Source organism: Rhipicephalus sanguineus, chromosome 1, assembly GCF_013339695.2.
Source record: "Rhipicephalus sanguineus isolate Rsan-2018 chromosome 1, BIME_Rsan_1.4, whole genome shotgun sequence".
In the NCBI taxonomy this organism is placed as follows: Eukaryota; Metazoa; Arthropoda; class Arachnida; order Ixodida; family Ixodidae; genus Rhipicephalus; species Rhipicephalus sanguineus.
Genome location: NC_051176.1, coordinates 116709296 through 116724274, shown reverse-complemented (window position 1 = coordinate 116724274; position 14979 = coordinate 116709296). Strand labels below are relative to the sequence as shown.

Genomic DNA, 14979 nt, shown 5'->3' with positions numbered 1-14979 from the left:
CTGCTAGATATTGCCCCGTAGTCTAGGCGAGTGCGTATGAGGATTTATACAAGTTCATCAGACACTTTTTGTCACTACCCACGTAGTGTGTGACAACACTTTTCATTGTTCATTCATTGTTTTTAGCATTGTTTTTTAAATATTTAATGTGCGATACGAACGTAAGCTTACTATCCAGAATTAGGCCTAAGCATTTGTGCTCCGTCTTCCCGGAGAGAATGTTGACCATGCAGGTCAATATCTGGATCAGGATGAAGGCCTCTCTTTCGAGAGAACAGGACACAGGTGCTTTTTGAGGATTAAGGCTGAAACCATTCTCGTCGTCCTCCCATTTGGAGATCTGTTCAGCCCTGGCTGACCTGACGCTCACAGATCGAAAGGTTGCACGACTTAAAACCAACCTGTATATTCTCGCATATGTGCAATAAAACATATTTCGTGGTATGCAGAGGCGCCAGGGAATTCATTTTGATAATAAAGAGTGTACAGCTAAGTACACCACCCTGTGGCACTCCCGTTTCTTGAAGAAATGGTCTTGAATAGAACATTTTCCTACCCGGACTCGAAATGTACGATCCGACAAGTAGCTCATTATATCGGCATTCTACCACGTACAACCAAGGTGGACAGGTCTCTTAATATTCCAAGGCGCCATGTTGTGTCGTAAGCCTTTTCCATATCGAGGAACACAGAAAGAAAGAACTGCCTGTGGGCGACATGCGTCACGTATTTGTGCCTCGATACGCAACAGGTAGTCAGTGGTGGATCTTCCCTCGCGAAATCCGCACTGGTACGGGTCAAGTAGATTGTTCGTTTCCAGGAAATGTATTAGTCGGCGGTTTATCATCTTTTCGAAAGTTTACACAGACAGCTTGTCAGCGCGATGGGCCTGTAACTCGTAACGGAGGATGGATCTTGCCCTGTTTAAGAATAGGAATGACAATCGCCTCTTTCCATGACGAGGGGATCTCGCCGGAAAACCAGATGGCATTATACAGGGAAAGTAAGGTTTTTTTCGTTTCGGCAGGTATGTTTTTCAACATGTCATATACCACACGGTCAGAACCTGGGGCGGAATTACTGCAGCAGCTTAGTGATACCTGTAGCTCAGCTAAGCTGAAAGGCTGGTTATATGCCTCGTGCTTTGTGCTTTTCCGCTCTAGTTTCTGTTTTTCTATTCTTGTTTTGTACCGTTGGAAGACTTCGGAGTAATGCGCGGAACTGGACACTTGTTCTAAGTGTGCGCCTAGGTAGTTCGCCTGGTCTTCCAAGCTGTCACCTTCTGTGCTTACTAGAGGAAGTGAATACGCTTTTCTTCCTACTACCCTAGCGACCCTGTTCCAGACTTTACCCTCATGTGTATATGAACTAATTCCTGATAAAAACTTCTGCCAACTTTCTCTTCTAGCCTGTCGGCGCGTCCTCCTGCCTTGGGACTTTATGTTCTTAAAGTTTATAAGGTTCTCTGCTGTCGGAGAATCGCGAAGCAACCTCCACGCCTTGTTTTGCTTGTTTCGCGCAATTCGACAGTCATTATTCCACCATGGGACACGTTGTTTTCGAGACTGTCCGCTTGTTTGTGGGATGCATTTGCTTGCAGCATCTATCAAAAAGGCTACAAAGTAGTCCACAGCAGCTTGTATACTTAAGGTACACATGTCAGTCCAGCTTAAGGGGGGACGCGCCTTTCGTATCGCGAAAAATGGCATAAAATCGGTTTTTTTGAAAATCGCATTTTCAGTTTCTGTAGACCCTTTTCTATCAGATTCCAAAATATCTTCACCAAAAACCACGTAGAAGTGCTTTAAAAAATTTGTTACGCCTGCCACGGTGGCGAAAGTTATTGCGGAAATCGCAAAAAAACACTGATTTTCAAAAAATAATAGCTCCGCAACGGCGCCACCGTTCGCCGATATTTTGGTCTCGTCGGAACGAGCATTTCTCCGTCTTCGAATTCCCCGCCTCAGCTGGCTCCTCCCTTCGAAAACAAGCGCACAAAAAGCAAATGTCCGAAGGTCGTTTCGAGGCCTCCGATTGGCCACGTCCGCCATGTTGCCCCAGCGCGCCTCGCCATTGGTCCGATGCGCGCTTCGGGGGATCGTCGGCTGCTGCCATGGCTGCTGCTTGCGCTTCGCGAGGTCACGGCTGTCGAAAGTCGCGGTCTTTATGACGCGTTCGCACTCGTTATTTGTTCACGGCTCGAAGTCGACGATCACGTAGAACTTAACTACGTTTTAGTTAGGAGCTGCAAGCGGAAGCCCGATCAAATTACGATGGCACGCCGCGCTCGTAGCGAACGTCGTAAGCGCGCGTCTCGGTCCGACCCTTTATTTGACTCGTCGGATCAGCGGTTGGAGGTTCTGCTATCAACACTTCGTACGTAGTGACGAAGATAATCGCGGGACGACTCCTTGTACTCGCGACCACGCATTACGTACTTTGAAACAAACATCGGGCACCGCGGCCGGCGCGTCTACTGCTCGGAGTCGTCGCTAGGCCTAACTCCGCTCACGGCGCCGGCGTGCGAGACGAACCTCGAACTTTGCGGGCAAGAACAACGCGTTAGAGGAACCGCGGCAGTGTGCTTCTTCGTAAGCAACGCAGCGCATCGCCCGCCGGCTCCTCGGAACCGCGGATGGTAATTTTACGCATCGGCAGCGGACCCCACAGCCAAGCTCGTCGCGCAGCGGCCGCGCGTCGGCGTCCCGAAATGCGAGACCAAACACGTTGCGCGCCGATTTTTCGTCACTGCACCTAGGGATATTGCGCATCGTCACCGAATGCCGCGACCCAGATCATCGCGTGCAGATTTCCCGGACTCCGCGGCCGAGCACTACGAGGTGAAATAAAGCACTGTTGATGCAATTTAGGCGCGCTTGGAGCCGTGCGTGGTATCGCCGCAAGCTCTCATGAATCATCTGAAAAAAAAAAAATAAAAGCCTCGCAGATAACCGTGTTCGCCGCAACCGGGTGAATTGTGAAGCGCATCACAGTCGAGGTTTACAAGTGAGCTTGAGTGAAGCAGGGAGATGAATTAACATCTGCCCAATTCGCGTCTTGAATAAACAGCTAAGGAATTTCTATTCCCCCAATGTTTTGGCCGTAATTGCCTGTTATTTAGGAGGAAAGGATAGGCTGCCATGATGAGAGCCACTCTCAGTATCCTATAAAAATTATTCAATGATCAATTGCAATAAAGACTTAGTGATAGCACGAATACAAGAAAGCTAGCAAAGCACCACAGCATATGGCCTAATCACATTACAATATAACGGGCAGCAGAGAAAAATTCTCTGTGCTTGAAAAAGGCTAAGAATAGATCACTAGAGAAGATGGAAAGGCGGCAAAGAAAGAGTGCCAAAGGACACCTCCAGTTATGCTGCAGGATCATTTTAGAACTACATATGTGCTCAAAACTTTCAAATGTCCTTTTCTCAAAATGACTTTTTTGGCTAGTGAGGCTGCTTATCCCAGCCATATCTCTGGAACCACTCATCGAATTTCCATAAGTCTTTTTTTATTATGTACTTGAATAAATTTCTGAGGGGGTGACAAGCCCATTTTTTCAATATATTGTGTCTGTTATTTATTATAGTTAATCAAAATTTGATTGATAATATCCTAATCACCAACACTAAATTTGATGGTCTGCTAAAACTTTTCAGCAAGGAAATTCAAAAAAAGGGCTCTGTTACCCCCTGAAGTATCAATCTGGGAATCATCACAGTTAATTTCACAGTTCCAGTACCTTTTGAAAGTTCTCCAGGCCTGGGATAAGAGAACCATGTGCATTATTCTGACATATTGCCATAACTTGAGAACCAGTAAACATAACTTCATGAAATTTTGTAATTCTTCTAATGCTTTTGCTGTGAGTCTATCATGAAAATTTCATTAAGATATCTCAATAAACAAAAAAGTTGGTATCCGAAGGTAGCCTCCCCCCTTAAGAGGGTAAGTTTTCGAAACTGTTCCCAATCGGCTGTTTCGGTCTGCCATTTAGGAACCTGTGGAGGACATTGATTTGTTATTGCTGCGCTTAGCTCTATTGGGAAGTGGTCACTTCCGTAGGGATTCCCAATAACTTTCCAATTAAGGACTGGAAGAAGGGATGGAGATGCGATGCTGAGGTCTATGGACGAGTAGGTATTGTTGGCGAGGTTATAATATGTTGGCTCTTTCCGATTGAACAGACACGCGCCGGAAGAGAAGAGAAACTGTTCAATCAGACGACCTCGCGCATCGCAGCGAGAGTCACCCCATAGACCACTATGCGCATTTAAGTCCCCAAGGACCAGATAAGGTTCCGGCAGTTCATCCACCAAGGACTGGAATTCTTGTTTTTGTAGGTGGTATTGTGGCGGTATGTATAGAGAGCAAATCATGATGAGTTTGTCTAGAAGAACTGCTCGAACAGCCACTGCCTCCAGGGACGTCTGTAGTGGTAAATGTGTGCATGCTACTGATTGGTTGACTATAATGGCTACACCACCGATGATACGGTGGCATCATCTCGGTCCTTTCGAAAAATGAGGTAGTTTCGTAGAAAGTTTGTGTGTTGTGGTTTTAAATGTGTGTCTTGCACACACAGCACTTTAGGATTGAGTTCGTGAAGGAGTTCTTGAATGTCATCGAGGTTTCGAAGAAGGCCTCGGATGTTCCACTGTAATATTTGTGTGTGCATATTAATCATACAAAGGTGCTGTGTGTAGAATAAGGAAGTGTGGAGTGTTCAAGTGAAACACTGTTTCAGGGGGCAGGACGGTCGTCCGGCCCCGTTATTGGCTTTTTTGTTTTCTTGGCGCAGTCCAGAGAACTGCGCCGGTGTTTCGGCACCAGTGGTGCCAATACCGTGTCCATTGCCTCCTCAGAGGCACTGGATGCCCGCACGGCCGGGCTAGTGGCTCGAGTTTTGGGCCTCGCCTGGTGAGACGAGGCCTTGAGACCCGACGTGCCTGGAGTCGCCGGTCCCTGTTCACGAGTTGGCGGAGTAGACTTAACTACTACCGCCGTGGGGGCAGGCGCCACAGCTGACGGGTCGCTCTGTGCAGGCCGAAGGAGTGGCGGAGGCCGATGCGACATTGCCCCCCGGTGCGCCGCATCAACGTAGGGTGTGGTGTGGAAGGGTGAGCACCTTTTACGGGCTTCGCGGAAAGAAATGTTCTCTTTGTACTTCAATGTGATGATGTCTTTTTCTTTTTGCCAGTATGGACATGAACGTGAGTATGCAGGATGGTTGCCGTTACAGTTGACGCAGTGTGGTGGCTCAGCACAGTTATCGGAGGGGTGGCCTTGTACACCGCATTTAGCACAAGTTTGATGACCACGGCAGCTCAGTGATCCGTGGCCGAATCTCTGGCATTGGAAGCAGCGTCTGGGGTTGGGAATGTATTGTCTGACATTTAACTTTATGTAGCCTGTTTCAATGGTTTGGGGAACAACACTGGTTGCAAATGTAAGAATCAGGTGTTTCGTTGGGATTTCTTTTCCTTCTCTTCTAATAACGATTCATTTCACATCAGTTACGTTCTGGCTTTTCCATCCCTCTAGCAGTTCAGTTTCAGACAAGTCAAGGAGGTCTACTTCAGAAACAACACCACGTGAGGTGTTCATGGACCTATGGGGTGACACTGTAATGGCTATGCTTCCAAGTGATACAAGAGTGCTTAGTTTTTCATACTGTTGTTTCGCTGTGACTTCGAGAAGAAGGTCACCGCTCGCCATTTTGGTTACCTTGTAGCCCGGCCCTAAGGCTTCGGTCAAGGATTTTGCAACTGTGAACGGAGAGATAGTTCTTGCGAGTTTGTCAGAGTTCTGGCTGTGAAGGACGTGAAATTTCGGAAACGTTTCTGTTGGTCGGGTCAGAGAATTAAGCATTTCATCGGTGCGTACCCTCTTGTGAGGGTAACGATCAAGGAGACGGGGGAATGGAGCTGTTTCCATTATAGTTGTGTGTGTTTCGGCAGCAGTGGCGGCCACCCACCATGGAGTCCAACTTGGGGACGCTGCAGCACTTATGAACTAAGGCTGCAGACGCCAGCCGTACAATGCCGCTATTACCTAATATATTATGTCCAAGAGAGGACACATATACACGGTTAACCCGGGCCACCTACGAAAATGGGGAAGTAACCGAAGAGATTAGAAGACAGGACAGCGAGGAAAGAAGATAGGAAAGTGAAAGCTCAGAGAAGGGGATAGGAAAAGGCGACCGCCGATTTCCCCTGGGTGGGTCAGCCCAGGGGTGCCGTCTACGTGAAGCAGGGGCCAAAGGGGTGTGTTGCCTCTGCCGGGGGGCCTTAAAGGTCCAATCACCCAGCGTCGACTCAACCCCCAGGATCCCCTTTTCCCCGGACACGGCAAAGCCACGCACGGCTAGGCGTGGGAGGGGGTGGAAACCCCCCCGTTAGCTAGGGTCCGTGGTGTCGCTCAACTGCTGTGTAAAACAAGGCCTCAGTGCAGTGGAAATAAAAAATAAAGTGACTTAGGCTTAGGATGTTGAATACCTGATAGTTGCCATAAGAGGAAATCATCTTGTTGCACTTGCCCAGGCCAAGCTTGTTACCTTGGGACATGGCCATGCCCACTGTTGCCAGAAAGCTGGGCCTCAAGGCATGCTCAGGTGCTCCATCTGTCGCAGCTGCACAATCAACCATGCATCGTAAGTTATACACAGCACATGTTTAGTGCAGCTAATGTTAGCACTACAAGGCCAGGTTATGTATGTATGTATGTATCTATATATATATATATATATATATATATATATATATATAATGTGTGGCAGTTCATTAATTTTGCATTACCAATACTGCATTTCCTGAATGCTATCGCTTCCTAAATTACCGAGACAAATATAATGCAGGTTTGGGTATAATGTCCCAAATCTGCAGTGGGCTACAAGTGTCATATTTTGATCAATTTTCATTCATCAGGCAACCTTAGTTTACTCTCCTGGATTTATTTGTCACCATAAACATATCGCTCAAAATGCTGACATACATATCCACCAATTTTTCATGCCCCTAAAATTCAATATATTTGAAGGTAGCACAAGTTGAAATACATGTCCGTAGCATTACTTATGCAATGTCCCCACTATCACCTGCCTATGAAGTCACTACAAAGTCAAGCTTTTTGGCAACATTTACCTTTATATTTACACTCTTCTGAATTCAGCAGTGCCATTGCAGAACTTCTTGCATGTGGTGGGTTTGGCAACGTCCACAAGTTATTGGTTCAGTGAATATCTTTGCAGCTTCTTATAAATGAATTTCATTTGAGCTAAGCAAACTGTAACCTAACTAAATATTTTTTAGCTTGAAACTCTCAAGAGAAAAATTTTAACAGCTTCATTAAAATTACCAAAGTGTATACTCATTTCCCCACAAGCTAGATAAACTTGTTCTTTTCTCTAACAATGGCAGTGCCCCACTAGTTCCTTTGAAGGACAGTTTCAGTGCAGAAAAGAACGCTTAGATGATATGAACAACCCCTTTTTAAACAGGGCGACAGCCTTTGCCACCAAGTTTGCTCTTTAAATTTTTATGAAGAATAAGTACCTTCGTAATTTAGGCTATGCCTGTTTTATTTTGAGTTATTCTCTCCTTTGCACCACAAACTTTATAGCCTTTTGCTAGTCTTCACAGCAATTTCATTTGTTTCCCCTGGGCACTACTGTGTAGTGTTGCATTTTCTTATGCTAATGCCTCTTCATGTCTCGTCAGCGGTCAGAATCAGTGTTTCCACGTTATCAATGGGATCAGTCAACTGCAAGTGATGGTTGGTAACACAAACATAAAATACAACAGAAGATATCCCTTCAAGATAGCAGCCCCGCTGCCATTAAAAGCTGACATCTCAGTCAAGCATACTGTTTATGTTTATCACATTTTAACAGAATATGATGATGAGATTCTGCACCATTTCAAAATGCATACTCTGAATTTTCAAATATATGTGCAGCCCTCACTCCGACTTAACTTGAAATGGTAGTACAGTTAATAACTGGCTTCCTCTCCACTGCCCATACCTAGTAAACTGCATCTGACTTTTTTTTGCATCATGATGGTCAGATGACATGACAAGATGGTCAGCTGATCAATCATGTCATTAAACATTACATCACGAAGCTTCACCTTCCTTTCCAATCATACCACCTGAAAGATGCATCTCTCTTCAGCTATCAGCTAACAAATGCAATCCACATATATTAAACCATACAGACAATACTCCCCAAATGTATCCCCTTATTTTTATATAGGATTATAAGCTAAATAACTTGCTAGCAGCTTCTTTTCTATAATTATGTATCAGAAGCCCTGGCACAGACCATTCTGGATATCTAACATCATGTCATTACCTACTAAACGTAACGTACATGAGCACTTGAAAGCACAGTGTGGGTGTTTCTGACAGCAAAGCCAACTTGTTGCACTTGCTAACTGAGAAGTTACTCATCTTCCACAACATAGCTTTAAAGGGGTTTTCCAAGTAATGATCTAATGACCTCAGTATCGGAGTTTACTGCCTCCTGAATCGATTGCCGCAAAAATTTCTCGAATCCGTCAAGAATGAGCGGAGTTACGGGGGTTTGGCGCACGCTCTCAGCGCTTTCTCTCTTTTCTCGTGCTGACGAGCGCACTGGAAGCTACATAGGGAAGGATGGCACGGGGGAAAGAAGTTACGTCAGCGCGCGTCATGAAACGCAATCGCTCTCCCACTGTGATTCGCATGCGCGAGTGTGGCTACCATGTACTGAGGAGTGCGGCGCCGGCAAGTGGCGGCACCTTGTGGCAAGAAGCGCATCTGATCCAAACGCCGCTCTCGATTTACGTTGGCTATTGGCCAATAAGCATGCTATGTCTCTTGTGACGTAAACTGGCAGATTCGCGACGTCAACATGCAGACGCCCCGCCCACCGACGAGAGTGACAACCAGCCTCTGTTTGAAAAGAGGGTGCCTGGGGAAACGGCAACTTCGCGCTCCGCTTGTGGCCTTTACGCAGCGCGCACGACTGTAATATTTGGCAGAGCAGTTCATAGCAGTGTCAGCTTTCCACAGGATGTGTTTTTTCACCAAGCCCAAGGGGTGCTTCATGACCCCTTTAATGAAAACCATCAGATGAAAACCATCAGATAATGAAGCCAACGAAGACAACTTGCCATTGGCAGGGACCGAACCTGCGACCTTTGAATATCAGGTTCGGTCCCTGCCAGCAGCAAGTTGTTTTTTCGTCCACTTTGCTTTCTTCACATCTATATCACAACTATTCCAATACGCTTAAACCGGCACAATTAACGTCCCCTATACTTTCCTTGGCTTCATTACATGCTGGTGTCCATTAAATCTGTGTCCCACAAAGAAACGAGCCCTCGAAAAATTCCCTTCCTTCATACAACATAGCTTTGTGACAGTGTGTGAACAATATGTTTACACATATGTGACATGGGAAGTGGAGTACGTTACAGAGCCACAGTGTAAATTGCTTTCACTGATGACACTGAGGGTGCCATACTGCAGCATGACATCATGTGAATATTATCGGTACATTGCACAGGATTTATTATGCTATTTTGGCACAGACACCAACATCCTGCATCACTGAATGTGCTGCACCGACGGCCTTGTAGCTGCCATGCTGCAGCACTAGCACATTGAAAAGCTGTGTGCATGACGTCATGTGAAGATTACCAATATTGGTTCCACCGGTTAGCTCGAGTGTACACATGCGATTAAGTAGTACACATAAGGCACTGCGAGCATTCTAAGCACTTCCTGATAACTGTTTTGAATGTAACCATGAATATCATGACTCATCCATTTCAGCAAAGTACTTTGCAACAGCTTTTATGAGTACTTACACCCTTTTCAGCGAGCATGCATAGAGGTTCATTCAAAATGAAGCTGTCTACATTTTATCTTCCACAAACAAGAAAAATAACGTGAATCGCCTCCCCAAAATTTAACAAAAGTCTGCATCAGGTTGTTAATGTCACTATAACAACAAAGCATTGAAACACAGTCAACGCTGCTGCATGCAAGATGGCATGTACAATCGGGCTGTACGTTCATAAGAAAAAACGTCGCTGCTACAGAAGCTCAAGAGTTCAGTATGCCAATCCTAATGGAGACCTCGGGGTGTTGTAGCCTTCAGGCATTACCTTTTATTAGAGGCACACCGTCTCGGTCTGTGAATACAATAGCCTGGAGACCTTGGACCCTAAATATGAAAAAAATAGAAGACTTACTTCATGCACCAACAATACAGACAAGAGGCTCAAGTTTCGTCCACTTGACATGGCTTTTTATCTCGAAGCCCCCCCCCCCCCCCGGCACGGATTGTTTTCATATTCCAAACTTTACATCCCGCAAAAACCATGCGACGAAAGTGATAATACATTGAAGATGACGTGCATCATGGTCGAAAATAAAAAAGTTTTCTTGCGCAAAGGCTGGCTCACCGAAATGAATATTCAACTCCGGTGTCGTAAATCCGCACCAACTAGCCAAATCTCAATTACGCTAATCTAAATCTGAAGAACTAAAGTAAGAATACGAATTCTTACTGCACGTGTCTCGACAATCTCATTATTGCCCTTGGTTCTTTCACCGCAACGAACACAATTCACCGATGTTTACACTGTCATTTACAATACAGAACCACGCACACGCAGACAAAAACGACAAACAAGTTTGCCTACCTGGATATGAGCTGGATGAGGTGCTTCTTCAACTCCTGCAACGTGACAGAAAAGTCGTAAGGTTCTGGGTAAAAATACACTCGTGACATTTGATGGGCGGATGTGTCGCGGCAGCGACAAGACGACTCGGGAATTAATGAATGATAAAAATGGTTGGCGCTTCTGAAGTTATTCGCCCACACAATCAGGAGACATGCCACTCTATGTACACTGAACCTCACGCACCACTGGTCGTCAAATTAAGAACAATTTTAGAAACATGTATTGGGGGCTAAAAATCATATGACTTACATCGGCCATGGTGTTTACATCGGATGGCACCCGGCGCGCCACCCCACAGACGCGACGCATACTAGCGGCTAATGCAAATACACAGTGCGTGTTCATTTGAAATACTTAACTGCAATATCAATTAAAAAATTATCTTAAGTCACGTATATGTGTACCAAGAATCTGTTCTTATTTTATTGCATTAATAAAAGAACTTATGAGACCATTGAAAAAATGTGACTACGTTCTTTTAATACTTCAACTGGTCTCCTTGTTATGAAATTGTAAACTTTTTAATAATTTTACTTATTATTTTACGTCAATTATTGCGGCACTTCTAACTTATGTGACGACTTAGATCTTTATATTTTTAACGGCTGGTCACCGTGCAGAACAGCGGCAGATTTGAAACTGTATTCACGCGTTCGTTTGCGTCGGGCTCCTTATTTTAGTTTTGTATTTCGTGATGCCGTCTTTAACACTGCCAACGTTTAGAGACCACCAACTGTGTATCGTGTCGTATGGTTCTGCACACGTTAACGAGAAAGATAGTACTGGACGCCATCTCCATACCACCAATGAGATACAGGTTCGAACGTTTTCTAGCGAGCCATTAGGCAATTTATTCTGATGAATCTGGGAGCAGTAACAAGCCGAGTTTATGCTGCTCGATTGCAGCGCGCAGTGTGTTTCCAACGAGGGGTCGTGAATGAGCTCTGGCAGAGACTGCGTGAAGTAGGACTGTTTCGAGTAAGGCGTGGCTTTTAGCGAGTTAAAACGATAGGTATAGCTGTCGTTCCGTCAGTGAAGAGCACACGCGAGAGCTTTCCCGCGCTCTCGTGCTTAGCAGCGCAAAGAGCTTCCTTGGCGGTGAACTTTACGAGGTTTATGATAGTTGAGCGACGATCGACAGAGAAATTCTAGCTGATTTGGAATCAAGAAGGTCTTCATACTAAAAGACAATATACTGCGAATATCAAGCTCAAAAATCGTAGACGAGGCACATAGAAGAGAGATAGGGCGATAATTTGGGAGATCAGTTTTACAGTAAAGCCAGACTTAAATGCAGGAAAGACACGAGCAGTCTTCCACATGCTAGCGAAAATGGAATTATTCAAGTTAAAATTATTCAAGCAACTATTATTTATTGTTGTCACTTGGGAAAATATAGTTCCACAAGCTTTAAGAATAGCGGAGGGGCTGCCATCGACTCCGCTTGATAGAGACGTCTTCAAACATTTTATGCTCTGGTTTTCATCTCATCTATACACAGTATCCGATGTAGAAACCATCGTGTTGCCGACTGACGCAGATGTTGAGGCTTGGGGCGTTACAGGGGCGTAGCTAGAAATTTTTTTCAGGGGGTGCACCTCCTTGATCTAAAGTGGGGGTCGGGCTGGAAGATGTGATCGAGTGTCATTTTGTGCTCTGTATGTCATGGCAAAAAAAAATTTGTATTTCGCACGGGGGCCCGGCGTGCCCCCCCCCCCCCCCCCCCGGCTACGCCACTGGGGTGTTATGTAAGGATGAGGAATGAGAAGAATTCGAGGACATATTTTTGAGCAGCAGTAGGCGTGTGGGCTTGAGAAGTAAAAGCAAGTTGGTTCATATTGCTACACTGTAAACCACTTTGCTCATTAATATTGCACCCTTAAGGTGGTTTCAAGCAAGCAAAACACCTTTTTGCCTAACCAAAATTTGCAAAAGTTAGGGTGTAAGGGTGTTTTCCTTCCCCAAAGAGCCTTTAAGGTGTTGCGAAGTGAAACGATGCGCTGCATAGGTGAACTGAGACGAAAGACACAAGAACACGAAACGGACAAGGACCTTGCGCAAGGTCCTTGTCCGTTTCGTGTTCTCGTGGCGCTTTCGTCTCAGTTCACCTATGCAGCGCATCGTTTCACTTCGTGATGCCATACCAACTAGCCCCAGTGGAAGCACTACTAAACTTTAAGGTGTGATGTTCTAGCTAAAACACCCTTTAGGAGTTAAGGGTGTTATGGGTTATCAAAACACGCATGACCCATACCACTGCGTGCCAGATGATAACTAGGATTCGTTGATTAAAAAGTCGTTGTACCTTAGGCGCGTTTAGATTAAAATATATGTATCCCTTACGGCTATCTACAAGCATACCACAAATTTACGCCTATTCTCTTAATGTTTATTGTTCATTTATACGGAACAGTAATATCCTCACCGGCACTGAAAGGCGGCTTAAGATACTTTGGCTATATATACCAGATGGTGAGTGTAAGGCTGTGTAGCGCGATCGCTCCATCCATGGGGTATTTTACAATACGCTCTGTTCTGTGTACCGTTTAGCGCGTGCGTGCACCTTCTTTGCTGATGTCATCTGTAATTACGTGTTCCCTGACTGTTAGATCTTATTTTTCACGTGCTTTTTTTTTTTCAATAAGGGGGTTTAGGCCATTGGAAACACCCCATGATAAGGGTGTTAGTCCAGTGGCAGCACCCTATGTTATGGGTGTTTTGATACGTGAAAACATCCTTTTCCTGGGGTGTAAGGGTGTTAGTATAGACACGGCGAAACCCCCTTAAGGGTGTAAAGTGGTTTACTGTGTATTGTGCAAGTGAAGCAATACATTGACAAATCCATGCCAGTGTAGAAGGAACGGGATAGAAATCTCAAAAATTATGTGTCACCAAATATACGTTGACTCTGCGTTACTTTGTGCAATGCGATGAAGCCTCTTTCGAAGAAATTCCACTCGAAAGGGCCTATTTATGTTGTGGCATGCAATGATTACAGCCATGCCGAAACTTCCTTAAGGATCTAAATTGGCATGACCTTAACGCTGACCATCTTTGGTTGCGCATTTGCGTGGTCTTTATATAGTGAATACTTTCATTCTTTACTAAACGACTATAACTGCATTGCTCATTTTTCATGACATGTAGTCGCGAAATTTTCCGCATAGCAAATTTTGTACAAGTAGGGTTACTTTATTTTCCACTAGTTCATAGTACTGCTGCCTCTTCCGCGCAACGAACGCGCATCCCTTCGACGTCTGCGCACCTGTGCGGCAGTCGCACCAGCGTTCGTGCCCTGGAGCAGTCACTAGATACACAGCTGATGAAAAATCGTAGAATAGAGCATGCAGCTGGAACCGACTTGTCATCGTCAGGGCAACGACAGCTCTGGCAAACGCCCGTCGTTGACGAATACAAGACAACTGAGACTTGGCGACAAGCAAGTCCCAGCGCATCATCTGCGGTGTCCCGACCTATTCGTACTGCGAAAAAAAAAGCGGCATTCTCTTGTATGCTTATGTAGTGTGGCGCGAAGCAATCGATTAGTTCTAAGCACCTCACAATGGCTGAAATTCGGTCTTGTTAGTTACTTATGATAATCTAAATAAAACGAATAAACAAGTAACGGACGAACATGGAAGGAACAAACAAACACCGACTTCCAATCGGTTTCATTACACATTGTTCACCAAGTATGTCGATCAAGCCATGTTCGATTATCTTTAGCCTGTTCTATGACTCCCGCCACAATTAGCGTGGTGTTTACTCAACATCGAGGCGTACCCTCTCTGTGAAGAGTGATGAGCCGAGTTGCCTTCTTTATAGTATGTTGTCTATATGTTGTGTTTGTACTAAGGCAATATAGAATTCGAGCAACTGCTCGTCTGACCTGCACACACTTTTCCGCTGTGTACAAAGCCACATGCGATACGCAACGTTCACTGCACGGACGAACGTACTCGCGCATAATGCGGCGACACTTTTTTGTAGCTCAGATCAGAGATTTCATGACCCGAAAATCGCTGGTTCGATCCCGGCCACGGAAGACGCATTTAGATTGAGGCGAAATACTTTCGCTGTGCGATGTCAGTGCACGTTAAAAAACACTATAGACGGTCCAAACTTCCAGAGCCCCGTGCCTCATAATCATCTGGAGTTTTACTTGCCAAAACCACGATATGTATTTATTTTGCGTCCAGGTATTTTTTATGAGCTGTTATCAGACGATATAAGT

General features: G+C 45.2%; 1 protein-coding gene across 2 annotated transcripts in view; it reads right to left on the bottom strand.

Moving 5' to 3' along the window:
- The window catches only part of LOC119396484 (ragulator complex protein LAMTOR3), a 75978-nt gene that overhangs the window by 35802 nt on the left and 25197 nt on the right, over positions 1-14979 (bottom strand). Inside the window, exons 1-4 of one of the 2 annotated variants that reach the window (XM_037663740.2) lie at positions 10995-11099; positions 10704-10738; positions 10164-10222; positions 6507-6640 (exon numbers count right to left, since the gene is read on the bottom strand). In XM_037663740.2, coding sequence (XP_037519668.1) covers positions 6507-6640; positions 10164-10222; positions 10704-10738; positions 10995-11090 — 324 coding nt within the window. In that variant the 5' untranslated portion in view covers positions 11091-11099. Of the gene's footprint in view, positions 1-6506; positions 6641-10163; positions 10223-10703; positions 10739-10994; positions 11100-14979 lie in introns of those variants that run through there. The other variant, XM_037663732.1, reaches the window with a different exon arrangement.